General features: G+C 46.2%; 1 protein-coding gene across 2 annotated transcripts; it reads left to right on the top strand.

Moving 5' to 3' along the window:
- The first annotated feature begins 252 nt into the window (after nucleotides 1-252).
- KIRREL2 (kirre like nephrin family adhesion molecule 2) lies at nucleotides 253-18479 on the top strand. 2 transcript variants are annotated; one of them, XM_075277921.1, is made up of 15 exons: nucleotides 253-560; nucleotides 13449-13598; nucleotides 13685-13834; nucleotides 14346-14503; nucleotides 14594-14741; nucleotides 14868-14973; nucleotides 15333-15478; nucleotides 15654-15781; nucleotides 15877-16003; nucleotides 16123-16223; nucleotides 16476-16674; nucleotides 16783-16887; nucleotides 17148-17245; nucleotides 17381-17446; nucleotides 17534-18479. In XM_075277921.1, exons 1-15 carry the CDS (start codon nucleotides 506-508, stop codon nucleotides 17954-17956), a joined length of 2160 nt encoding a protein of 719 aa, XP_075134022.1. In that variant the 5' UTR covers nucleotides 253-505; the 3' UTR covers nucleotides 17957-18479. The 2 variants fall into 2 exon arrangements, with proteins under 2 accessions (XP_075134022.1, XP_075134021.1); XM_075277920.1 differs by having other exon boundaries at nucleotides 14591-14741.
- The last annotated feature ends 251 nt before the right edge of the window (nucleotides 18480-18730 follow it).

The raw sequence follows: 18730 nt of genomic DNA, 5'->3' as shown, positions 1-18730 counted from the left end.
CTATTATGAATGCAAATGTGAACACGGCCCTATGGCTGCGAGTTGCAGCAGTTTTCCCCGGTCAGGGCTGAGCAGCATTACAGCAGTAAATATATAGCTAAACTGGAAGATGCGCTAAGTTAGTGAGGCTGTAAAGAGAGGAGGAGGAGGAGGAGGATGAAGGGGGGAGGGAGGGGGACACTCAGGGAGGAGGAGAGAGGCTGCTTTTATTTTACAGCAGGCTGAACTTTCTCTCCAATGGGTAGTGAGGAGAGGAGGGAATAGCCTCCTGCTAAATCCACTGCAGAGAGAAGGAGTCAGGAGACTGGAGAGTGGAGGAGAGGATGCAGAGGCACAGGAGGACCATTCAAGTCAGGCACTGAAGCAGAGAGCGGCGCAAAGTGCCCCAGGGACTGTCTGCAACACACAAGCCAGGCAGGACTACTGCAATCACTACTACAACCCCCCTAGTGACACCGCTGCGGCAGGCAAAAGGCACGACCCGAACTCAGGACCCCTCAGGAGAATGGAGATAAAGCCACTGATACTTTGTACCCTGCTGCTGCCTATCCTGGATCAAAGTAAGTCCCCTTTAACTTATCCTATGGCGCCGACATAGTCCGCGGTGCGGTACTCAAGTCATACCCACCCCCCTTCAAAGTATATCGAAACATGTGCTAGGAAAATTACGCTATAATGCATGTAGGTGGCATGGGCATGACTGCGCCAATATCGGGGGTCTTAAAGGGCCGATATCGGGGGTCTTAAGGGGGCATTAGATACCCAGTTTGGAAGGGTCTTTTAAGGTAAGTTGGACCAAGCCTTGCAGGGGGTTCTGCTTTCTTCTAGGGATGTGATTGATGTGTCTTATGGGAATGATACAATGTAACTCTGTATAGAGAAAAGGTGTAAAAAGTTACAACGTCCCCGAATTGCGCCATCGGCCCAGGTGAAGGTTGCGATCTAGAGCGTCTTTACCGGTACGGACGCTACTTTGTGCAGCATGTGACAGCAGAGGGTCTTTGTGGCAATGCTGCTGATATCACGCTGCTAGCCCACTGCTGCAATGCCTGGTGGCCAGAGCAAGGGGGTGACTTCACCGACTGCAGGAAAAAAAGCTGATTTTTTTTTTTTTTTGCAAATTGCCTGAAATGCGCTAGCATCTCATTCCCCACATTTCACGCATTTAATGGGGGATCGCAGGCGGAATAATTGTGCTATTCTGGGGTTTTTTGTCTCCCCCTGGAGAAGCCATGTGTCCTAATAATACAATTCTAATGAGCAATGTACTTACCTGCCAAGTTTGTTCTGCAGTAATTACACTATGTTGCCTAAGGCACCGGGGAATTATACTTTCCATTACACTTCTGGGGCACCTCGGTGGTTAGGTTATCGGCGGGAGATGCTGTCACCGGTTTCTTCCTCTTGTATTGGGGAGGAAGGGGTTACTTGTCACGCTCCCTAGGCCCAGGGTCACATCTGGTTTTGCAGTTACAGGTCCCGGGCATGTGTCATGTAGTAGAATGACCCCTGCTGTTGCTGCACTACAAGTTCCAGCTATACCTTCCTGCTAATGCACACTAAGCTTCTGCAAGCAGGCCGTGCTGAGACTTGTAGTGCCGCCACTTTCTCAAGCTTTGTATAGTTTATATAACAATGTGTGTCTACGGCAAAACCTATGTCTGATGGGGGTTGCAGTCAAGAAAGACTGCGCCGTTGTGTTGTCTTGTTTTGCTGCAGACTAAAGGGTTAAGTGTCGCACATTGCATCCTTATCGCACCCCCCCCCCTCCTCTTTTATTTCTCGTTCTTCGTACTCAGCCACAAAGGTGTCTTGCATTGGGACCCTTTTATCTCCTTGGCATGTCATCTATAATGGGCAGAGAGGCATAAGGGGTCACATTGCAGGAATAGCTGTCTGTCAGCATGGCAGGGACAGCAGACAAGATAATACCCCGGACCAGACCTGGTGCTTTCATCTCCTGGTGGGGGCCACGCTGATAACACAGTCTGGTGGGACTCAGGTATGTGAGATGGGACCAGGCCATCCTTATCAGCTCGGAAATAGTTTGGTCTCACGGGAATTGTGCGCCCCTAACAATACCCCACATTGTCCTTGATAGGGCTCAGGCTGTCAGACATATCTCAGCGGTGGCTCTGGCAGGAGTGATGACATTATGATGGAAGACATATTATCCCTTTCCTATAATAAAGCCTTTGCAGTTATCCAACCCTCCTCCTCGGCCCATGCTGGCGAATTTATTATGTGGCACTTGTCGTAGACAACTCATGGGGCCATGGAAGAAGCAGGTTTCTTCATGGTGTCCAACCACATGCATTTTGGTGGATCAACTGGTGTGTACATCTTCTAGTCTACGAGATCCTTTAGATCCAGGTCTCATGGATGACCATTAGAGTTGGTGGAGATAACAGTAGACTGAATGATGGTGGCCAACAATGTTGTCTTTCAAGATGGAAGTTGCATTCATGTCTCCAACCTTATACAATTTGGTTGCTCAGTCAGTCTGTACAACTTCCAACCAGACCAATTAGATCCATGTCTCATGGATGACCACTGGAACTAGTGGAGATCTCTGTAGATCCGTATGATTCTGGTGACTGTAGCACAACATTTTTTCCTTGAAAAACACAGGTTGCTTCAAGATTTCTGACCTTGTACAATCCGGTTGCTCAGTCAGTGTATACAACTTGCAATTAGACCAATTAGATCCATAACTCATGGATGACCACTGGAGTTGGTGGAGATCTCAGTAGGTTTGAGGAGGAATATTGTTTGATGGTGGCAATTATAGCACAAAAATACTACAAGATGTAAGTTTCTTCAAGGTCTCCAACCCTATACAATACGGTTTATCAGTTAGTTTGTAGAACTTCCAACCGAACCAATAAGATCCATGTCTCATGGATGACATTTGGATGTTGGTGGAGATGATGGTAGATTGAGGAGGATCCTTGTATGATGGTTGGTGACTGTAGCAACAATATCACCTTGCAAGTTGTTTTAAGGTCTCCAACCCCATACAATTTGTTTATTCAGTCAGTCTATTCAACTTCCTACCAGACCAATCAGAGCCAAGTGATGAATGACCATTAGATGTTGGTTGTGATGACGGGAGAATTGAGGCGGATCATTGTATGGTGGTGGCCAAAGTGGTGGTTGCAAGACGTCACTTGCTTCAAGGTTTATGGCCCTATATAATTTGTTTACTGTATCGGACTGTACAACTTCCAATTAGATTAATGTCTTATGGATGAGCATTGGATGTTGGTGGAGATTTGAGTTGGATGATGGTTTGGCGGTAGCCAAGTGCCGACTATAGCCTAACAATATTGCCTTGTATTGGACAAGTTGCTTCAAGGTCTCCAGCCCTATGTACAACTTCCAACCATACCGATTAAATCAATGTTTCATGGATGACCATTGATTGTTGATGGAGATGACGGTAGACTTGAATAGGACCATTGTAAGTGTCAAAGAGCTAAACATTCCAAAATTGGTTATTGGTCAAGCATTGCTACATCTTCCATGGATCCAATATCTTTCTGGTGAGGTCAATTTAGTACCATTGAGTATCTTCCCATACCTAACGCACGCACTGGCGTCCATATTGTTGGCCCATGAACCCGCAGGCTTCTTGTGGACTTCTAAATTCGACCTAGAGCCACATTCTATGCATTTTCATTAAAAATAGTCCACCAGGGGGCACTGTTATGTTAGTCCTTGCTCAACCAGTCAAGCTAGCACTTCATGTTTTATTGGATAAATACAACGGCTTAGAGGATATCCCCATAGTAGTAGGTTTTCCTACAAATAGTTATAATTTCCTCATTAAGCTAGCGAGGATCACCTTGAAGGTTCGGCCCTGATAAGCCGTACACAACAGAGACCCCCACAGGAAGCAGAGCTGTCAGTCACCGGTGCAAACATATGATTGACTTTGACTAGGGTCTTGCACCCGTGCACATTAATTGAGCTGGTGATGTATTGGTCGGTAAAGCTTCAAGGGCGACGCACGGTCCTATATGTAAGGTGCGATAATTATTCATTAGATGAGCGGCTTCATACATAATCTACTACGGGTCAAAGGCAAAGCGCTATTTCCACATAGCAACTCACTGCAGCCGTAGGAAAACCAGGTTCTAATTATAAGACATGTGAAGAGGTTTGTACAGGTTTAAGCGAAGCATAGATTAGATGGAAGGAAATGTGTTACGTGGGCGACTTCACTCCTAGCGAAGACTTTCGAGCTGCCAATTCCTATAGCTTCCTCATATCAGGGGCTTGCACTCCTGCCCCCTCTCTGGTGAGTCCTATTCTCGTCAGGGTTTTAATAAAGGTTTTTTTTCTTTCTCACATGGGTAGAATGGAAGAGCCGACTAGAATCCCATTGCCTGGCGATTATAACGCTGGAGTCCCTTTAAGTGTAACCACTCAAGTCTACATTGAGCTCAGTGCTAATCCCTTGGCGATCACAGTTCTGAATGGAGAGATAAGGAGAGCAGGGAGCGGTGGGGGTGGTTGTTCTTCATGAAGTCTTCGTAGAGGCTTTGCTCTCTGTCTTGGCCACCTCAAGATCTCATTAGAAGAAGCGTCTACTCTGCGGGGAGAAGGATTGTCTCTGAAGGGGCTTATTGGGGACATGATGTACAATAGAGGATCGAGAAGTGAAAACTCAATTCATGTGGTTAGTTGTAAGCTTCAAAGGCCGGAGACGGCATTATTTATCATCTCTCATTATCTTTATAAAGTGGTGGCACGAAGAACGCCCTCATATCCTTCCATTTCCCAGAAGGGGCCGCAGTGTCTTTTCTCGAACATTTCATAGGAAGCCAATTAACTTATTCGTTTGTTGAGAACCGGAGGGGAAGTCAATAAGGAGGGCCCATAAAACTGGCCATGCGCATTAAGTTAATGTCAGCTGATCCTGCCAATTTCGGCTGGGTTGGCACACTGCCTAGTGCGTGTGTGTGTGGGGGGGGGGTGTCCCAACATTTGGCATTGGGGGAAAAAGAGGATCAACAGTTGGATCTCAACATATCCGATCCTTTTGTTCTTGGAAAATAGGCCACCACTAGAGGTTCTTGGCACCAAGAGTGCATGTATATAGAGGGTCAGTAGAGGTAGCATTTGGCCAACTGCTGTAAAGTCTATGGCCAGTTTAAGGTAGAAATACAAAATCTAAGGTTGGATTCACAGAAATCATCTGCCCTGATTTGGCGGACCCAATTATAGATGATGGGGTCCACTGGTGACCACTGTTTTAGTGGTCTGGCTCTCTTTCCTTTGGGTCCCCCGATGGGCCGAAATGACCTAATCACTAGTGTGAACCTAGCATTAGGTCATGTTGTCCTGGTCAGATTTCAACCCAGGACCCCAGTGATGCAACAACATTAAAGGAGTGTGTACCATAGAGAATTCTATGTGGTCCCAGGAGAGCACAACATTCAAGCCAAGACTACACTGCCACTTTGGCCATGATTCCCATCACGCGACCAAATATTGTTGTGTCGCCCTACAACTCCTTCACTAATGTAAGTGAATGGAGTTACGTTGCCATTCCAAGGGGGCTGTTACTGCAACTTTCAACACTGCTCCATTTATTTGTGACTAGAAATTGTTGTTGCAGCAACCTAGGGGTTGCAAAGTGTGAAGGAGTTGCAAGGCCACTCTGCGATCTTTGGTCACACAACGGGAATTGCGACCAAAGTCCTACGTAACCCTAGCCTAAGTCTACAACTCCCATCCCTGTACACAATGCATGTGTGTAATCACTCCATGGGTGATGACATGGGGGAAACTGGTGGCAAATACCATGTCCTTCTGTCTCAGTTGTTTAAAGGTGCCATCCAGCATTGTATCAACCCAGCCCAGCAGATAGATAGATTTGGGTCTCCTGAATCAAACAATGGCTCGCTGCCTCTGTCGCAAGATATCATTTTTGCAAATATGCAAATGAGCTCTGTCAAGCAACGAAGGTGTTGCCATTGCACCAATGTGGTAAACAATCACACCCACATTGCTCCAAAGAACGCATTTATCTATTTACAAATACCAGCAGAATTTTGGTATTGGAAAGCCATGTTTGCTTTAGGTGACCCCCGAATTTAACTATTTGCAAGGCTTTGGGGACCAACCTTACATTTTTCGCAAAGGCTGTCAACATATTACTAGGTAAACTTGTCATACTGGAAGTTGGATAATGCAGGTGACAACCTGCAGGCGTTGTAATGGCAGCCATGTTAGCCATAACACGGGCAAAGAGCCTGTCAGTATGAAATCATACGTGCGGCTTATGAACAAAACAAACGGAAATGGTGAATTCTGGGTGGAGTTCCCTTTGAAGTGACGACTCCACCCGAAGTAATTGTAAGGATCCTTTATTTTCATATATTCGCCTAAATACATCCGTCAGGCGTTCCTTCAACACATCTGACTAAAGGGCCACCGCCGCCCCCCTTGCTTGTTATCCTTTGGGCTTCTTCCAAGTCGTTTAGTTTCCTCGACCAGTCCAGAAACGCACGGGGCAGTTTAATTGGCCTCCCAGGAAGCGGACGCTCGCATGCACCTGCCAGCGAGCAAATAGATTGCAAGCTCTTGCGGTGCAACGACCAAAGTCTTTGTTTTTGGTTTTCCAAATATCATCAGTATTGCAAAAGAAAACACATCATATGAGTCATTTTGCATGCACAATTAATACGGAGAATGCAAACATCGTTATGAATGCTTAATTACAGCAAACGAACCGGTCGTCGGATTTTAAAGCTAATGAGGTTTGTGTTGTCGCCACCGATCTGCAGTTTCCCTTGTCTTTTTTGGATAAAGTGCTTTGATAGCTACATATAATATCCGCCGTATATCATATTTTATGAGGCCGCTGCTTATTATTGTGCGATGTAGGGTATATATATTATAATCATGACCTAATTCGCACCAATGTAATCAATGAGGTGTATCGAGGCAGATCATTAGGTGTGGGGTAATTATACGGCGAGGCGCAGATATCAATCTGGCAGATACAAGCTATTGATTGTAATTACTGCGAGGGTAATATTTTGTTAAGATGAGTCATTTCCTAATAAAGTTTGTTTAAATACACAGGGTTCATAAATGACAGTGAGTTGGTTGTCTATAACAACAACAGCAACCAATCAGGATTCAACTTTCTTTTCTTTTTTTTTTTGAACTGCTGAGGGAAATGAAAGCCACAATCTGATTGGCTTGTGTAGACTGAAAGTGTACAAGTTGCCTATAGCAACCAGTCAGATTCTAGGTTTCATTTTGAAACCAACTCTGAAGAAATGAGAGACATAATCTGATTGGTCGCTATGTGCAGTAAGGCCTGTAGTATATTAGAATAAACGTTATTAATAAATAAGGCTCCATTCACACAGAGTAACGTTGGCGTTTTTTGTGCTTATTTTGGCACATAGCGCCGCGTATATGTCGCGTTTGCGCCGCGCTATTTTGCGGTCGCGTTGAACGGCGCAAACGCGGCGTATACGTGGCGTTAACGCAGCGTTACGCGGCGCTATGTGCCAAAATAAGCACAAAATAAGCACAAAAAACGCCAACGTTACTCTGTGTGAATGGAGCCTTAGGCTGACGCTATAGTACAAGCAGGACTTTTCTCACTGCATTTTTCGGGCGGAAACCCAGTGGTCCCCATTATAGTCTATGAGGTCTATGGTTTTCCAGGTCTCCAAGTGGACCCGAAGAATGAAAACCCGAACGCAAATGTGAACCTACAGTAACTTAGGGCGGGTTCATATCTACGCCCGGTCTCTGCTTTCGGGTTTCCGTCTTCTGCCGAGAGAAACTGGACAGGAGACGGAAACCCGGCGGTCAGTTTTCAAACCCATTCACTTGACCTGGTTTGCAAAGTGACCACCCGTGAGCGTCATCTGCCTGTCCGCGGTGAAAGCGTTTTTTTAACCGGACACAAAGTCCTGCATGTCCGACTTTGTGCCGGGTAAAAAAAACCGCTTTCGCGTTTGAGAGGCAGAAGACGCTCACGGGTGGTCACTTTGCAAAGCCATTCAAGTGAATGGGTTTGAAAACTGACCGCTGGGTTTCCATCTCCTGTCCAGTTTCTCTCCGCAGAAGACGGAAACCCGAAAGCGGAGACCGGGCGCAGATGTGAACCCACCCTTATACATGAGTTCTGACCCCGTATTAAGAAAATGGCTGATACTCACTACGTAAATAGGCCTCTACTCTGGTCCCTTATGATATTAAAGAAATCTGTCTCCAGGGCCGCCATTTTTAGTGGCACTAGACAAATAATATTACTAATTTCCGCAAGATATTTGGGAACGGTGACTAGCGTACAGCTCTCGTAGCCACCAGCGGGATTAGTTGCATAGTGTGCGCCATAGTCCCCAACATCTGCTACAAACATGATGGAGAAATTAGATAAATTGGTCATCATGACTGAAACACGGACCCATATCCCCTGATTTTACCAACCCAAACTGGAACCGTCATTTGTCATGGTAATAATGGCGGTCGGTCATCTAGCGCCCCCATGCTTTGCTGTTGCTTCCTATTAGGAGGCCACTCCATCTAAGGCTTGGTTCCCATGGTGGAATTTTTACAAAAATTCCATCCCCCATTCATTTCAATAGGAGGCAACGTTCCACTCGATATTCCGGCAAAATCTGCCCGAAGCGCTCACTGAAGTGAAAATTTCCGTGGTAGAATTTGCACGGTGGGTCCCACTGCGACATCTGCCATGTGAAATTCGCCTTCCATCAGTCCCTCTGGGTTCTCATATTTAAGCTCGGTTCACATAGAAGGATAACATATTGTAGCATATGGCTCTAAATCGACAGACACCATGACAGGACCTGACAGACCCCATTATAAGTCAATGTCCTGATCCTGATCATCTGATCGCTTGGATGTAACATCCCGGCGTCTCGAAAATAGCGTCAGAGGCCACAGAACTGGGCCGATGCAGAAAAGCAGCCGTTAATGATATTATCGTGACACGCCGTGTCCTGCTAACAAGTTTCTGATTCAATTCTCCCACAGAATTCCCCCCCACCCCATTTGTTCGGACCTCCCCCTCGTCCCTGTATAGAGTGAATGGCGGTGACCTCCGCACCATATCACTGAATAGTATTCCTCACGCCCCAATAAACAGATCACAGAAAACACAAGACAAACTGTCTCTTAAACACACCATATGGTGTATTAACTTCCACTTAACACGGCTCAACCCCCCACAGGCTGGTGCTGGTTAGTGAATGGGAGGGGGGTGGTGGGTTTTGTTTGGGGGGGCCCAAGAGCTTGCAATCACAGCGAATACTTTGTCTCCTGCAGAAAGAAGATCTTCTGAGCGGTCCCTAATGAGAGGCGGGAGAGATAACTGTGTTTAATGGATGCACGGAGAGACTTAAGTGCAGGCAATTATTCCAGATGTACAATGCAAACCATATCAGGATGATTATTGCACCTTATAAAGTGGTTTCATCGATGCAGCGAGGCATAGCGCACCGCTAAAAAGTAACCCTGGCACTGCCAGGCAGAGACGAGCGCTTGGATACCAGACTCGCCAATTTACGAAAACCCTTCGCCAGCTTCCGAGAGACCTCTGCTCTCGGTTTTGGCTGGGTCATCGCCCCTTATAAAAGTAGCACAGAACGTCGTATATTATCCTTGGCACTGCCAGCTGGGGACGAGCACATTCTCCCATTCTTGTCCAGTTCGCCATGGACACTTCGGAAAAAAACGGCTTGGGCAATTTCTCTGCCGCACGTATCAAATAAACTGGGGGGGTTATATAAATACGCGCTAGTCTCTCCAGTGACTATGGGGTTAAACACCCTTTCTATTATTTTAACACCCCATGAGTCTTTTCTGTGCAGATTAGGGTCCTGTTTTCCCTCCTCAATGCCCCCCCCCCCCCCTCCCTTGGCGCTCATCCCCCCCACCACCACCACCAAGTTTCATGCTGTCAGTTTACACAAAGGCAGAGAAAGCATGAAAAGGTGGAAAGTGGATTAACTCTAGAAAAACAGCTTTTAAAAATCTGTTAAAGCCACTCAGGGGACAGGAAAGGGGCTGAAGAGACGGCCAGCGAGACAAAGAGACAAGCTGGCACAAAGAGACCGCTGCGTACAAAGGGATGCTTTCAATAGATAGATTGCCAGGCTTGTTTTTGTGGCGGGTCTAGGGGGACATTAATCATACGAGACAAAAAGTTTTAAAAACTTTGCCTTCAGAGCTGTCACTTTTTTTAAGACATTTTTTGAGATAGTTTATATTTTTTTAAAATAATGTTTTTTTTAATTATTTTTGCATTATTATTATTATTATTATTCATATATTTATATATATATATATATTTTTTTTTTTACTTTTTTTCAACTTTTTGTAAAATTTCGGCAAATTATTCGCCACTCAAATATACCGTATTTTTCGGACTATAAGACGCACCTAGGTTTTAGAGGAGGAAAATAGGGGAAAAAAAATTTGACGCAAAAACTGGTAAAATATTTAATATATGGGAGTTGTAGTTTTACAACAGCTGCAAGGCCACATTGACAGGTGACCCTGCAGCTGTACGGGGACGCATAGAGTGGTTTTTTTTGCAGGGCCAGATGTACTTTTTAGTTATACCATTTTGGGGAATGTCTATTGCTTAGATCACCTTGTATTGAAAAAAAAACAGGAGGTGATTTAGAACTTTTATTTATTTCATATTTTTATTATATATTTTTAAAGCTTTTTTTTTTTTTTTTTTTTTTTTTACTATTTTATTCCCCCCCGGGGGCTTGAACCTGCGGTCACTTGATTGCAAGTCCCATAGACGGCAATACAACTGTATTGCCGTCTATGGGACATTCTGTATATTAGTATTACGGCGGCTGGTCATAGACCCAGCCGCAATACTAATATAGCAGTGACAGGCCTGGGAGCCTCATTAGGCTCCCGGCTGTCACCCGAACAGGTCGGCTCCTGCGATATCGCCGCGCAGGAGCCGGCCTGCAACTTCACAGGTACGGGGCCGGTGGGGACCAGCCCCGGGGGAGAAGGGGCCACCGATACTGACCCGGCATCCGCTGTGCTAGAGAGGCGGATGCCGGGGAGGGATAGACGCCGGGGCCTGAGACATCGCTCCTCTGCCCTGCCTGAAGCCAGCGGCGGGGGGACGGAGGAGCGGAATAGCATCGCCGCTGCCGCTGCTGGCTTCATGCAGGGCAGAGGAGCGATGTCTCAGGCCCCGGCGTCTATCAATTGCCGGCTTCCGCCTCTCTATTACGGCGGGTGCCAGGAGCCACATTCAGACTATAAGACGCACCCTTCTTTTCTCCCCAAATTTTGGTGGAAAAAAGTGCGTCTTATAGTCCGAAAAATACGGTAACTTCTCTTTCACGTGGCGTGATAAAATATTCCTAAGGTAAAAGTCTGATCGTTATTGACGATCACTAGAGATGAGCGAGTAGTATTCGATCGAATACTGTACTACGGTATTCGAAATACTCATACTCAGTCGAATACCACGCGGTAAACGCAGTAAAAATTTGATTCCCCTCCCACCTTCCCTGGCGCTTTTTTTGACACCAATAACAATGCAGTGGAGGTGGGACAGGAACTAGGACAACGTAGGCATAAAAAAAAAACCTATACAGTAGAGATGAGCGAGTAGTGAAATATTCAGAAATTCGATACGAGTAGGCCTCTATATTTGACTATTCGATCGAATACTACGCGCTCATCTCTAATAGTCACTTGATGATTATTGGGGGTAAAGATGTCAAATGTCTATCTCAGCACCTATAGATGGCTACCAATGGCCACCTTGTGCGGTCGCCTTTTGACCAAAACAATAAGCCTCCTGATACTGCAAGTAATACGGCCCCTCAGCTTGGATAAAGACTCTCTGGAGCTGGTCCAGTTTTTTGTACTTATTTAGGCAAATTAGTCAAAAGTTTGTTTTCGCTTTCGTTTTCTGAGGTTCGGGCTGGACAGTGACACATTTTGTCCCACAACTTCCATTTTGTTTGTTATTTGGATGGTTTTTTTAAATTTTGGGACTCTTATGACAAGACCTGGGAACTCGTCGCTTGAGGCTAGGCTCACATCTACGTTGGAGTCTCTGTCCATTTGGAGACTACGTCGCAGGGTCCGTCGAAATTGATGGACAAAAAAGTCCTTCAAGTCTGACTTTTTGGTTTGGTGATTTCAGTTTCAAACAATGGAGACCATTTGGACTCATTATAGTCAATGGGGACATCATTGTTGTTCACAATCCACCTGACCATTGTTTTGGTCATCCAACGGACCAGAACAACAGACTATACAACGTCGATGTGAACACCTGTAAATGATAGACCCGTCCATAGCGGTACTGATATACGACATCAGTGTTACTTCAGTCATTAGTCAGCACATACAGGGTGGACCAATACATAGACAACCAAAATGGCCGCCCATACAGGCCCGCTTCCATACTGGTCCACTTCCTCTCCCTTAAAGTTGTGACTAGTCTGCCTATTCCTGCTTCTTATTAGCCACCTAAGCCCCACTTCTCCTTAGCAGACCAACGGTTTGCCTGACAATACAACGCGGTAGCCATGTTCCTTTCCGAAAACTTTAGAACCCAAAAATCTCGTATATTCAAACGTTTGCCAGCATATCATCGTCTGTTTAACCCGCGGCTGAACATTCTCCATCTCTGATATGAGATTCTCAATCTCCTATGAACAGTCGTTGAGCGTTATCGCGTCTCTCTCAGCTGGGACGAGAGCGCTGAAAATCGCCCTCAGCTCTTCCAGAACCTGTACATCGACTTCAAGCTTCATGTAACATTTCATTCACGTGCCAAGCGTGGACGCCTTCAGGATCCGGTGAAAAATGTAACTCCGAGAAGCCTTTAAAATAACTCATCTTAAACCAATTGAGTCTTGTGGGAAATAAGAAAATTGAAATTTTTTCCGGAAAGACGGCGTGAGAATTTCCAGAATCTGGGTCTGTTTGTCTCGAGATGATGAATTATTCCTCAGACAGACAGGAGATAGCGACGTCACCGCAGCGCAACGTCCGCCTGCCAAATATTTTACAAAAAATTGTGTATATTACCGTCCCATTAAAAGTAATGAAAGAGTGCCCCTAGTGGCCGGTGTCATAAAAAGCAATGACTAATTTTTTTTTTTCAAATTTTTTTTAACATTTTGGATAGACGATACCTTCTCCTTTGTGCGAGTGTCACCTTCCCCCGCCACTACATCTTTTAAGCGTAAGATTAATGTCCATTACTAGCGAGAGACAGCGCCAACAGCTGGCCCGCTGCTCAATATGATACCTATAAGCTCGTCAGCACTTTTACAACATATATTTACCATATGGCAGCATGAAAAGATGCAGAATGGAGACTGACGATTCACCTCTGTCCTCACGTGCCCCCAGCTATGAAACTCAATCATCTCCTATTTCGTTTGCAGCTTTCGGGGCTCATTTTGCACAGCAACCTTCAGATGTGGTGGTCGTGGCCGGCAAGTCGGTGACTCTACCCTGCGTGGTGGTTGGCTACAGAGGGGTAGTCCAGTGGACGATGGACGGTTTGGCGTTGGGTGCGGAACGAGACCTTCCAGGTATTAGAAGCTGCATGTTCATATTTGTCTATAGGAACTGTCCTATGAGGGGGTTAAAAATGTTTAATCTCCGTCTTATTTTATAGGGTGGTCCCGGTATTCCATCATTGGAGACCACACGATAGGGGAGCACAATTTGCACATAGAAGGAGTAGAGCTGGGCGACGACGCCATCTACGAGTGCCAAGCAACGCAGGCGGCGCTGAGGTCGCAGCGGGCTCATTTGACCGTGTTGGGTGAGTACTGGGGTTCGTGTAGGGTCAGGAAGACTTGCAAAAATTTGGACAATTACTAGTTGGGTAGCTTCCAGCAAAATGCTGCATTCCATGCCTTACTTGGCCCCTAGAGGGAGACATTTCATTGGGTTCTATGGAAAGGAATATAGCCCTTGGATAGAATCCAGGAGTTTATTTTTTTTTTAATTCGGTGTGTATTAAAAATTCATCAGAAACAGCCGTCGCTGTTATTTACTATCCATGCATAGTACGGAGCAGCTTATCTGAAGCCAGGCATATGGTACGCAGCACCAGCGTACCCGGCCCAAGCCACAGAGCAGAACAAACACCTTAAAATGCTAAGTTATTCAATGCAGCTATTTGGCAGACTGGTGTAGTCATGTGACTGCAAATATCAGGGGGCTTTGCAGTTTTCCACATCAGCCAATCAGCTTTTAGATCCAGGGACTGAGAACAAGCGTAGGTTGGCATTTATTAGGGCATCAGGTCTGACTTTTTTCCTCTCTCTCAGTTCCTCCAGGAGAACCGCTCATCCGTGGGGCCCCCATATTTAACGTCCTGCTTGACACTCCCTATAACTTAACCTGCCTGGCCCCTGCAGCAAAACCGGCCGCTGACATCACCTGGTACCGAGACGGCAGACAGCTGGACGGGGCGATTTACAACAAGGTGAGACTTTGAGCTGCACGCGCCCCCTGTAGGTTCCCGCGTCATTGTGCCGGCCTGACCATGTCTATGTTCATCCATCTCGTGCAGCAGATTCTATCGGATGGCAAGAGCGAGGACGCCGTAAGCAGTCTACTCATCACCCCAAGCTTTGCAGACACTGGGGCCACCTATACTTGTTGGGTGAGGAACTCCGCGCTACCTGAGGGCCGGGAGAGATCGGTGACGCTTAGTGTGCAGTGTAAGTAACACCTCTTTGTGGGCTTATTCTCTACACACTGTCATGCAAATAATCCAAGAAGCTTTTGCAACTTTGGTGATACAACCATGACGCGCCAACCCATCAGTTGTGTTATTTCTTCTACAGATCCCCCCAAAGTAACGCTGGCGGTGGATCCTCCAACAGTCTCTGAAGGAGGTTCGGTCACCTTCCTGTGCAGTGCAGTGTCCAACCCCGAGGTGACAAGTTATAGGTGAGTTTATGGCTCCCTGGTATCGGCCACCATAGGCTGGGCAGAAATTTGACCACAAACCTTAACTAGCATGTATTTAACCAGCAGCCGTTGTGTCCGACCCCACACTTGCACATTCGGCTTGGTGGAGCATTGGGTGGAGGGAATACGGCGCTACCAGGCACCTCATCTCCAGTGAACGAAAGATCAGCCATGTTGAAATCCAATATGGTCGATCCTTCTTTCCTTGAATTTTGTCATAGTGAAGAATTGGGTTGCCACCATGCACCTTAGATGGTCAGCCTATGAAGTCCACAACTTATGTCTCCTATACCCTTGGGTTGGACAAAAAGATTGATGCCACCGATTTTTCTTCACAGGTGGGCAAAGGGAGGCGTTCCCCTCTCCGTTTCTGGAGACCACTACCATGCGACCGTGGACCACACATTTTTTACAGCTCCGGTCTCATGTGAAGTGTCTAACAGCGTGGGAAGCAGCAACGTGAGCACCGCCGTCAATGTCTTATGTAAGTAGGACTCGTCTTGTCAGTCTTTTTGCCCCTCTTCTAAAGCTGAAGTCAATGGTCATGACCAAGCTGTTCAGAGATATTTCTTGTGCTGCTGCCAGTAATTATTACACATGGAAGACCTCTTTCGTAAAATGATCCAATCTGATCTGTAATCTCACTGTCTCTGCAACAGTTGGTCCACGTCTTCTTACTGAGCCCCGACCCATGACAGTGGAGGTTGGCGGAGATGCTTCCTTCTTCTGTGGTTGGACCGGAAATCCCACCCCAACCCAGTTCTGGAACAAGAAAGGCTCCACAGAGGTAATTTCACTTTTTTCATATGTCTATTCACGTGTATGGCGTCACCACAAGTTTGTGAATTCAGGTCTGAAGATGTTCCTCCTATTCTCTCACAGGTCTTAAGTAATGGAAATACTCTGTCTCTGAGCAAGGTGACCCGGGAGGATGCAGGAACCTACGTGTGCAAAGCCATTGTGCCCCGCATAGGTACCATGGAAAAGGAAGTGACGTTGACTGTGAAAGGTGAGGAGCAAGAAAGTTCTGGAGATGGTTTGTTTCTCCAGGGAGAGCTAAAGAAATGACTTATGGTATAGGAAACACAGATGTAAAGTGTCAGGCTGACTTCTGGTTCTTCGCCTTAGGTCCTCCCATCATTACCAGTGAAATGAACTATGAAAGTATTCTGGGCGGGAAAGCTCGGCTGGAATGTGTGGTGGAGACGACACCAATCCCTGATAGAATTGTAAGTATTTGTATGTGTCTAAGCCATTTAAAGGGAAACTCATGAGCTGGAACCTCCACCAGTACCGTGTCAGGACTCTTAATGTCCCTAAGAAACTGCTTTTGTAGAAATACCATTGCCATTGATTTGTCCATCTGAATGTTATGTCACCTCCGCCACCAGTCTCATGACAGATATCTCTGTGGCATGTCAGAAGATGTAACAAAGTCATCCTGGCATTCACCTTACTCCGCTTTTCAATGTCTCCTGTAGATCTGGTCTTGGGATAAGCAAAGCCTTGACGAGGGTTCCTTGGGGCGTTTCTCGGTGGAGACACGTGTGACCAATAGTGGAGCCATCTCATTTCTAATCATCGATGGAACCGAGCCTTCGGATTACACAATGCCGTACAATTGCACAGCTATAAATCAATATGGGGAGGACTCTGTGATCATCTCTCTGAGACAACAAGGTGAGCCATCTTTGTCACCACTAAATCAGTAGGTTAAAGGGGGTCTCCAAGTTCATCTTTAGGACTATTCCTCAGAGCCACTTCTGACCACTCTTTCTTTTCCCGTAGCTGCCCTGCCTCTCATGCTTTTGATGATCGCACTTGGTCTTGGGACACTCTGCCTCTTTGTACTGGTGACCATCTGTGTACTTTGCTGCCGACGGCCACGGAAAGGTAAGAAAATCTTGAGAGTCTTCACATCTGCTGCAGAATATAAACAGAACATCCTAATATCTTCCACTTTCGTACAATGTAGATGTTTCCACCCAATGATTTTTAGGTTCTGACCATACTTGTAGGGTCTTCACGACCAACTCATCTCTCTTCTATAACACATTTATCTATAACCTTGGGTCTTCTCATGACAAGCTTACATCTTGGGTTCTCCTTAGGATGTTCTCTTTCAATAAAACCCAACTTTTCTTCCTCTTTAGCTGTGAAGGACACCCAGATTCTAGCAGTGGAAGTTTCTGGAAGTGATCACAGTGATCGACACCCTAGTGATTCTGAAGAAGATCTGAAGGAGCCATTGGTGAGTGTCTTCATAACAAACATCTCAAGTTCTCAAAAAGCTTTTAGAAAGAAAAGACTTGAGATTTTATAGGACTTGTGAGGTGCTGGGCTACTCAACTTCTCATAGTTGACATTTTCATGGTCTTCTCTTTAGCACACCGATACAGAATCTCGAGGAACATCACAGACTGAACACAGCGATATTCCCGATGACTCTCAGGTACGTTATCCACCATCTTCCTCAGCCTTGTCATCGTGTAGAGGTTCCTCAGCATTTCACTAACCAGGCTTCATTTCCACCCAACAGGACCCAACAAATGGTTACTACAAAGTGCGAGCTCATGAAGACTCACGTCCAACAACAGTTGCCTATCCAGAATTTTCTTCTCCTCCACGTCCACTGTACTCCACAACCTCTGCCCTCACTCCGTTGTGTCCAACCCCATCCTTACCAGGAGCCCCTAAACTGTATGAGTATGCACATCGATACGCCACAACGCCACGCCACGGAAGTGAGCGTATTCACATACCTCAAGGCCCTACTAGTTTGCCACCAGGCCCTGGTACTCAGCCACAACCTTACGCCAGAGCCTTTTGTAGTTACGTCCGACCAGATCGTTTTGAAACTCTAGAAACGGGTCCGACACTGTCACGTCTTTCTTACGCCTCACTCTCCGCACACGGAGACTATGGACGCCCAGCGCAACAACGGATGCAAACTCACGTGTGAGTTATGGATTGAACTCTTACCATATTAGCCAGCACAGTTATCCAATCTCAAGCGGAACTGAAGACTTGAGAGAGAAAAGTCCGATATCGACCATTTTGTTCTCGAAAGGTGCAAAATGGCCGCCTTATGTCTTCCTCTTGAACATTTTGAACCTGCACTAAACAGCCTTCCATGAGTACGCGTAAAAGCTCGAAGGCGCTATGGATGTAAAGGTCTTTAGATGACCCACCAGTGATAAGAGATGACATGCAGTAGACTTTGGGGTCAGTTCTACCTATGGGTTGGGGTTTGTATCCTGCAGTGTCTTTGAAGACCATTGAGAGGAGGAACCCAGCTCCGGTTGGTCTTCCCCTTCTTCATAATAGGTGGCATGGACCTGAGCGAAGGGTCTTCAACTCCAAAGGCACAGCAAAAACAGGAGGGGACAACTTGCTCGAGGATAATGCCACCATCTCCTACAAGGGTTATGAAGAGAGATGGGAAGACCAAGCACTGGGACCTCCGGCACAAGGATTGAGCCTCATTTCCTTCTCCTTTATCTACGTCCTTGGTTCTAGCACAGATTTTTTGATACCGCTGCAGAACTGAGCATAAGTGGGACTGTCCTAAGCGCTGCACACTCTGTAGTTAATATAATATATAGTATTAAGGAGCTTTATAACCGAGCAGCATCAGGAAATCCAGCATGGATCAGCACGTCCGAGGTCGATATAGATTAGAGGCCCCATCGGGTCTACCCGAACTGAATGCCTTTAAATTGTTAAGGAGAAACAG

The sequence above is a fragment of the Leptodactylus fuscus genome, chromosome 6 (assembly GCF_031893055.1).
Source record: "Leptodactylus fuscus isolate aLepFus1 chromosome 6, aLepFus1.hap2, whole genome shotgun sequence".
In the NCBI taxonomy this organism is placed as follows: Eukaryota; Metazoa; Chordata; class Amphibia; order Anura; family Leptodactylidae; genus Leptodactylus; species Leptodactylus fuscus.
This window is presented reverse-complemented; position numbering and strand designations above follow the sequence as displayed.

Coding starts and splice junctions, on each gene's coding strand:
- KIRREL2 (XM_075277920.1), top strand. CDS start 506: ATGGAGATAAAGCCACTGATACTTTGTACCCTGCTGCTGCCTATCCTG. Junction 561..13,448: donor GCTGCCTATCCTGGATCAAA/GTAAGTCCCCTT, acceptor TTTCGTTTGCAG/CTTTCGGGGCTCATTTTGCA. Junction 14,974..15,332: donor CCCGAGGTGACAAGTTATAG/GTGAGTTTATGG, acceptor TTTTCTTCACAG/GTGGGCAAAGGGAGGCGTTC.